At 40.2% G+C, this 6,827-nt stretch overlaps 2 protein-coding genes across 3 annotated transcripts; both read left to right on the top strand.

Annotated features, from left to right (window-relative positions):
- Positions 1 to 699: 699 nt before the first annotated feature.
- Positions 700 to 3,425, top strand: LOC121401087 (serine/threonine-protein kinase N-like). Its single transcript, XM_041585460.1, has 3 exons — positions 700 to 2,128; positions 2,399 to 2,669; positions 3,217 to 3,425. The coding sequence occupies exons 1-3, from the start codon at positions 2,081 to 2,083 to the stop codon at positions 3,339 to 3,341; spliced, it is 444 nt and encodes a 147-aa protein (XP_041441394.1). The 5' UTR covers positions 700 to 2,080; the 3' UTR covers positions 3,342 to 3,425.
- Position 3,426: 1 nt separating this feature from the next.
- On the top strand, positions 3,427 to 6,619 carry LOC121401074 (serine/threonine-protein kinase N2-like). Of its 2 annotated transcripts, XM_041585439.1 has the most exons (10): positions 3,427 to 3,497; positions 3,858 to 4,184; positions 4,289 to 4,364; positions 4,452 to 4,543; positions 4,722 to 4,895; positions 5,498 to 5,560; positions 5,754 to 5,830; positions 5,913 to 6,055; positions 6,186 to 6,293; positions 6,400 to 6,619. In XM_041585439.1, the coding sequence occupies exons 2-10, from the start codon at positions 4,099 to 4,101 to the stop codon at positions 6,508 to 6,510; spliced, it is 930 nt and encodes a 309-aa protein (XP_041441373.1). In that variant the 5' UTR covers positions 3,427 to 3,497; positions 3,858 to 4,098; the 3' UTR covers positions 6,511 to 6,619. The 2 variants fall into 2 exon arrangements, with proteins under 2 accessions (XP_041441373.1, XP_041441374.1); XM_041585440.1 differs by lacking the exon at positions 3,427 to 3,497 and having other exon boundaries at positions 3,520 to 4,184.
- The last annotated feature ends 208 nt before the right edge of the window (positions 6,620 to 6,827 follow it).

The raw sequence follows: 6,827 nt of genomic DNA, 5'->3' as shown, positions 1-6,827 counted from the left end.
TCTAGTTCCCAGTATTGACAGGCTCCTTAGAAATTTGCCCAGTGCCCCCTGGTTTCTCCATTGCTCTTATGTACCAACCTTAACATGTAACTACATTTAATTGAGTTACATAGTTACATAGTTAGATTGGGTTGAAAAAAGACAAAGTCCATCAAGTTCAACCCCTCCAAATGAAAATCCAGCATCCATATACACACACCTACCTACTTTTAATTAAATTCTCTATAAAAAAAACAATTTGTTTTTAGTACGTTTTATGCACTTTTCCTTCAAATAGCCCGGCTGTGGGAGGCAAATAGGTACATGTTAGGGGAATTATTTAATAAAACAATGTTGAATTGCTAATCCCTACAGTTACTCAGTAATACAGCCCTAGGGCCTAATTCCCCTAAAAAATGGTTAATGATGGCAGCCCTGCCCCCCAATCTACTAAATCTTGTGGGTGTCAAGGTGCCCAAAATCTGCCCGTGTTCCATTGCTAGGGGTAGTGAGACCTGTAGTGGGTAGTGCAGAGCTAAGGAACAGAAAGGCAACACAAATCACTGTCTCGCTGAGCCTTAACCTGTTCTTCTCTAGCTATAGCTGAACTACAATTCCCAGCATCCCCTGCGGCATAGTTGTAGTTCTAATGCAATGTGTATTTAATGTTCCCTGTCTATTTATTGCTTCATCTGGTGTCAAGGGTACCACCCTAGCATCAGCACTAGTGTGGATGATATGTAAGGAAGGGCCAAAATGGAAATATTAGTAGCAAAAATCAGAAGAATAAATTCCTACAATAAAGATCCCTAGTGTTTATGGGTGCAGGGAACTGATCAGAGTAGGTCCCCTGCCAGTAATATACGGCAGTAATATTCAGCTGTTTTTAACCATTAGTCTGTACAGTCCCCTAAGTACATTGGGGTCACCAGGACCCACACTTGGTTGGCAGGGGTGTCCAGGGCCTTGATTGCACCAACCTTTTGTATGTGCCCTAATTGGCTTCTTCATTCTATTAAAGCTGCTACTGGTTGGTGTTACTGGTTATTTCGGAGCAGCAAACATATTCAGTAGCGCAGTATAACTGGGAAGAATAGAGAAAGGGAAAAACAGTATTCAAAGCTTTATGTGTCAAAGAGTGTTTGGCTCACAATCTCTTTTTGTCTCTCCCCAAAAAAATGAAATACTAAGAGCGATCTTAGTGATCTGAGCGATTTGCAGCGACTCCAAAAAGCGACAAAGAAGAGGATAAAGAAGAAAAAAAACAGTCTTTTTAAAGACTACCAACTTACATCAAGAGCAGAGAAATTACAGCAACCTGCTCAACCCATTGCGGGTCATCAGGAGGAAGGTAGGGATCCTGAATTTATCCCTCTGGTAATATTTATTACATAGCAGATGAGGTTGAAAAAAAGACACACGTCCATCAAGTTCAACCTTTTTGTCTAAATAAAACCTGTGTAACTGCTAGCTGATCCAGAGGAAAGTGGGGGCTAACAGTTATAATGATCTGATTTGTGGAACAAATAAATGGGAGGGGATTGTCTGAAAAAGGGGAGGGTCTGGGTGGACCTTTGACTTGTGACAGGTACAGAAAGCAAGTTTTTATTTCAGAATTCAGGGTTTAGTGGAGCCGATAAAGACACTGGGATGGGGGGACATATTAAAGACGATGATTATTGTCGTTTTTAGCTACAAATAGTCTTTAAAATTTCCACATATATATATTTGGGAGTCAGGGGCTGAGATCCCGGAGCAATATTTGGGCTTCCCACAGTGCGACAGTCATGCTGATATAGTTCCAGGGGTAAACTAGCAGCAAATAAGCACTTGTATAAGTACATTTATAAGCAACTAAAATAGTTTAATTAATAGTTTAATGATATTAGTTTAAATAATAGTTTAATTTAAGGGCTAGTTCTCTTAGAATGTCCTATGCATGGTAACAGCAGGTCATTGTTAATATGTGTAGTGGGAAAGTTACAGAGAGATGCTTGTCCTGAGCTTGCCATTTACCAGCAGCTACAAACATTTGTATTCTTTATCTCCACTAAAGCAGTGACTTATACCAACCTTTTTTTCCTGATACAGGAGCGTCAAGATGGGCGCCAAACTGTGCAACATCCTGCACCGGCACCGGCATACTGAGGTAAGACAGATGGAAATATAAAGTCGTTGTTTCATGCCTGACGATTAGAGTCCTTGCCACCAGATATAAAGGGGAACTGTCACTGCAAAAGAGAAATTCCTCAGCTTACAAGAAATATTTTGCAAACCTGTTTGACAAACATTACTGTTACATTTTTCAGATGTTCTTCACAAATATCAAATAAAAAATGTTCAATATTCATTAAAAAGTTTGGGAGGATTTCAATTGCTTAATAATTTTTTTCTTGATTTTGTTCCCTATTCTCTATAGACTGTTGACATCAATCAGTCTTTTGATGCTTGTGAGCCCTGGGTGAGTATTTGCTTTTCAGGTATGAAGCAGGAGCTGCTGAGAGACATCCGGAAGGAGATGAGGATAGCAGCAGGGGCGCAAAAGCTGTACCTTGTCACCAAGGACAGACAGACCAAAGCCCAAGTGAAGGAGCTGAGGAACATCAGTGAGAGGAAGGTGAAAGCCCTTTTCTCCTCTCTCCACAAGCTCAATGTGCAGCTAGCTCAGAGGGAAGCAGAGAATTCTCCAGGTAAGATATAACAGTCTCTGGCCTCTTTCCTATTGGCATTACATGTGTGTCATCATAACATCACATACACTACCTCTTCATGGACATTAGGTTAACCCCCATTAGATTGAGCTCAAAAACAAAAGGACTGCTCAAAGCTCTTCCCTGTAGCTGCTTCATATGTTTCCTATCGGGTGCTCTGTCTGCTGCATCCCCACTGCTAAGATCCACATCAACACCAAAGAATTGGACGGCACTCTGATCAAAAGGAATACATGTTTATAGCATACTCCTGCAGGGATCCTTGGGCGTAGGATACCTGCAGGAGTATGCTATAAACCTGTATTCCTTTTGATCGGAGTGCCGTCCAATTCTTTGGTGTTGATGTGGACCATTAGATTGAGCCCCACAGAACTATAGATGACCTTCATATCCTTTAAATTTATATTTTAAAACAATGTTCATTGGCAGCATCTTAACAAATCAAGAAAAAGGTCTTAAGCCTTAGATTCAAGAATGTTGTATTTGAAAATCCTAATATCCTTCAAATTTATTTGCAATATTTCAGATGCAGTTCTGGAGACTACAAGGGACACCGATGTCAACTTCCCTGCACCAGAGATCACTGCGCCTGAGGTTCAGGTCATTTCAGTCCCCGCCAGTGATTCATCACAAGTGAGTATATTACATTGACACCATTCATTTCTTGGACACAAACACTGCCCTTATCATATCCATGTAAAGCCACATTCAATAATTGCCTGTCTCTTGTTTGCAGCATCAACATGATGAATCATCTGAGGAACCTGTTCCAGAGACAGAACAGCCGCCTGAAGAACCATCTGACAGGTAAGGATATTTTGGAGTTTATTAGAGATTAAATCCCTATCCCATACTTTCATCAAATAAGAACAAAAATATCTTCACAATAACAGGAATATTATTCTAATTAAAGTAAGGTACCAACAGATGAAATGATTGGCATAAAAAAAGAGGACAGGTGGTAAGATGCCCCTTCATTTGGCCGGGAGATTCCACAATACATAATTGTACAGTGCCATCTATGAATTATGGCTAGGGGTGCTGTAGTATTAAGGATTATGGAGAATGTATTTGCTAAGGGAAGAAAAAAGGATAGCGTGAAGCTTATAAATCACTAAGGGAAAAAAATGAATTAGAATAAACACTAACCCGTCATTATATTTAAAGGGACTTACCTGTAGAAGATACAAATGAGGAGGCTGAGGAAGAGGCAGAATCTGTTGTTGAAGAAGATCCAGTGCAACAACAACAACAGAATGAGGAAGAAAGGTAAACTCACACTTTATATGGGAGGCTGCGGTTAAGACTGATTTCTACTATAAACTTGCATTATACTAATCATGTACCTCAATGACCTCTTCCCAATAGTGAAGTTCCTGAGAATGAAGAAGACTCTTCTGAAACATCGATGGGTCCTCTCCCAGGCGATTACAGCCCCATTCCAGAGGATTCTCAGGCTGAAGAGATGACAGTAGAGGAGGCTGAAACGACACAGTAAGACAAACCCTCAATATAAGACATAAATACATACATTATTAATATAGATATACATGGTTTTTCAAGCTGCACAAAACACAATTTATGTTATTCCCTTTCAGAGAGCTACAGTTCAGCAGTTTTACAGCAAAGGACTTTCGCCGGATTAAGGTTTTAGGCAGAGGAAGCTTCGGCAAGGTAACTGATTCAGTCTCTAATTAGGACTTGGATCTTTAGCAGCATATACAGGGTAACAATGACACTAAACTCACTTTCTAATTCCAGGTTCTACTAGTAGAGTATCTTCCAGCAAACATCTATTGCGCTATTAAAGTGCTCAAGAAGGACAACATCGACTCCACTGATGATATAGAACAGTAAGTTCATGGGGAATGATTCCATAATCCTCTCATTGCTTTTGGAGCAGTCGCTTTCTGTCTCACAATCTTTTCTATTTTATATACTTTTCTTTCACTTCCCTTCCTTTCACCCAGTTGCTTTTGTTACCATGATAATTTACTCTGTGCCGGACTCATTTTCTCTTTTATATTTCAGCATTTTAACAGAGAAGCAAATTGGACAGTTGGTGAATCCACACAGTTTTATAGTGGACTTATACGCCACATTCAGCACCAAAAACCAGCTGTTTTTCATCATGGAGTTTGTGGCAGGAGGCAGTTTAAGAACCCACCTGATGAGGAGCAAGCACTTTGATCTACAGACAACCAAGTAAGTAGAAATGACAGTAGGTGGATATTTGTCCCAGAGTTATAGAAGACTGAGGAGTAGGGGAGGATAATGATAGTGGCAGAGGTAAGCTACACTAATAGTAAAGGGTTTTCACCTTTGAATTAATCTCTAGTATGATGTAGAGAGTTATAGTCTGAGGCAATTTGCAATTGGTTTTAATTTTTTAAGATTTGTGGTTTTTGAGTTATTTAGTTTTTTATTCAGCAGCTCTCCAGTTTGCAATTAGTTTGCAATTAGTTAGCCACATAACCCTAGCAACCATGCATCGATTTGAATAAGAGCCTGGAAAGAAGAGGGTCTGAACAGAAAGATGAGTAATAAAAAATAGCAATAACAATACATTTGTTACCTTACAGTGCACAGTACCTTTTGCTTTTTAGATGGGGCCAGTGATCCCCATTTAAAAGCCTGAAAGAGACACAATAAGAAGACAAATAAATAAATATAATGTACAAAAAGGAAGACCAATTGAAAAGCTGCTTGTAATTAGCCATTCTATAATATAATAGTTAAGCACCCCTTTAAGATTCCTCTATGAATGTGCCATATAATAATCAAATGTCATTTTCTTATTCTTGCAGGTTCTACGCTGCTTGTATAACGCTTGGTTTAGAAGGAATTCACAGCAAGGATGTCATACACAGGTAAGAGTTAATAAAGGGGGGTTTGTAGCTGTTGCAATTTAGTAGCAGGACAATTACAGGTTGAAAGTCACTGCTTGGAAAGCTAAGGGTAGGAAAAAGAACAGGAACCAGAATTCTTTGAGCTTGGCTTATGGCTCAGCTATTTCACAGCAGTTTTAATGTGTCATAACATCTCCCTTTTATTTTAATACAGAGATTTAAAGCCGGGGAATCTACTAATGGATCAAGACGGCTACATCAAGATCGCCGATTTTGGGATGAGCAAAACTGGTAAGAGCCACCTTGTATTATTACACAGAGCAAAGGGAACTCATTTAGGGCATACAATTATAATTTTTCTTTTTTTATCAAGGCATTGGATATGGAGACCGCACCAACACCATGGTTGGGAGTCCTGCTTATATGGCGCCCGAAGTCGTGATGGAGGAGGAGTACTCAAGAGCCGTCGACTGGTGGGCTCTTGGCGTCATCGTTTATGAGATGCTCCTCGGAACGGTAAGCAGCAATTGCCACTGGCCAGCTATAGGTGGATGTATTAAAGTTAAATACTGTTCTTTATCTATACTCATCAAACACTCTGTATAAAAAGCATGGCCTCCTAATAAATACCCATGAATCATTTCAGAGACCTTTCACCGGATACGACAGGGACTTTATATATGATTCCATCGTGGAGGATGAGCCACACTACCCCTCATCCCTGGACTCCGAAGCAGTAAGCTTCATATCACAGGTAAGTAGCGCTGAGCTTTCAGTTTATTATAATCAGTGACCACTTTCTCTTGAGTTCCCTGAAGCTTCTGCTTCTTCAGTGTAACGGCTATTTTCACTTCTTGTAGCTGTTGAAGAAGAATCCTGAGGAGAGGCTAGGTTCCACCCCGGGGAATGCCGCAGATGTAGCAGAACATCCATTCTTTAATGTAAGTCCCCTTTCTGTATTGTCCAAATAATTATCCAAGAGATACAGTCCTTTCATATCCTCAGCTTCTAATGATGAAACTCTAATAATGAGCATTTGCTATGGTGCCTATTTTGCAGGGCATTGTCTGGGATGATATTATCGAGAGGAACGTAACAGCTCCGTTCGTACCCAGCCTAAATGGACCGGAGGATGTGGGGTATTTCGATGAGGAGTTCACCAAACTGTCAGCGAATCTGACCCAGCCCAAAGGACCCCCTGCTGAGATGGCAAGCGAGATCGATGAAGCCTTTCTGGACTTTAACTATGCAGCATTTTAAGTCCAAAGGGGATGATGGGTAAGAAAAG

Source organism: Xenopus laevis, chromosome 3L (assembly GCF_017654675.1).
Source record: "Xenopus laevis strain J_2021 chromosome 3L, Xenopus_laevis_v10.1, whole genome shotgun sequence".
Lineage (NCBI taxonomy): Eukaryota > Metazoa > Chordata > Amphibia > Anura > Pipidae > Xenopus > Xenopus laevis.
The sequence above is the reverse complement of the archived record's forward strand: the minus strand, read 5'-3'. Positions and strand labels throughout refer to the sequence as shown.

What these genes read in the sequence shown, in the direction of transcription:
- LOC121401074 (XM_041585439.1), top strand. Translation starts at nt 4,099, where the DNA reads ATGGGTCCTCTCCCAGGCGATTACAGCCCCATTCCAGAGGATTCTCAG. An exon ending in TTTGATCTACAGACAACCAA is followed by an intron (nt 4,896 to 5,497) that starts GTAAGTAGAAAT and finishes TTATTCTTGCAG; the next exon opens with GTTCTACGCTGCTTGTATAA. An exon ending in CAGTAAGCTTCATATCACAG is followed by an intron (nt 6,294 to 6,399) that starts GTAAGTAGCGCT and finishes CACTTCTTGTAG; the next exon opens with CTGTTGAAGAAGAATCCTGA.
- LOC121401087 (XM_041585460.1), top strand. Translation starts at nt 2,081, where the DNA reads ATGGGCGCCAAACTGTGCAACATCCTGCACCGGCACCGGCATACTGAG. An exon ending in ACCGGCACCGGCATACTGAG is followed by an intron (nt 2,129 to 2,398) that starts GTAAGACAGATG and finishes TATTCTCTATAG; the next exon opens with ACTGTTGACATCAATCAGTC. An exon ending in GGAAGCAGAGAATTCTCCAG is followed by an intron (nt 2,670 to 3,216) that starts GTAAGATATAAC and finishes GCAATATTTCAG; the next exon opens with ATGCAGTTCTGGAGACTACA.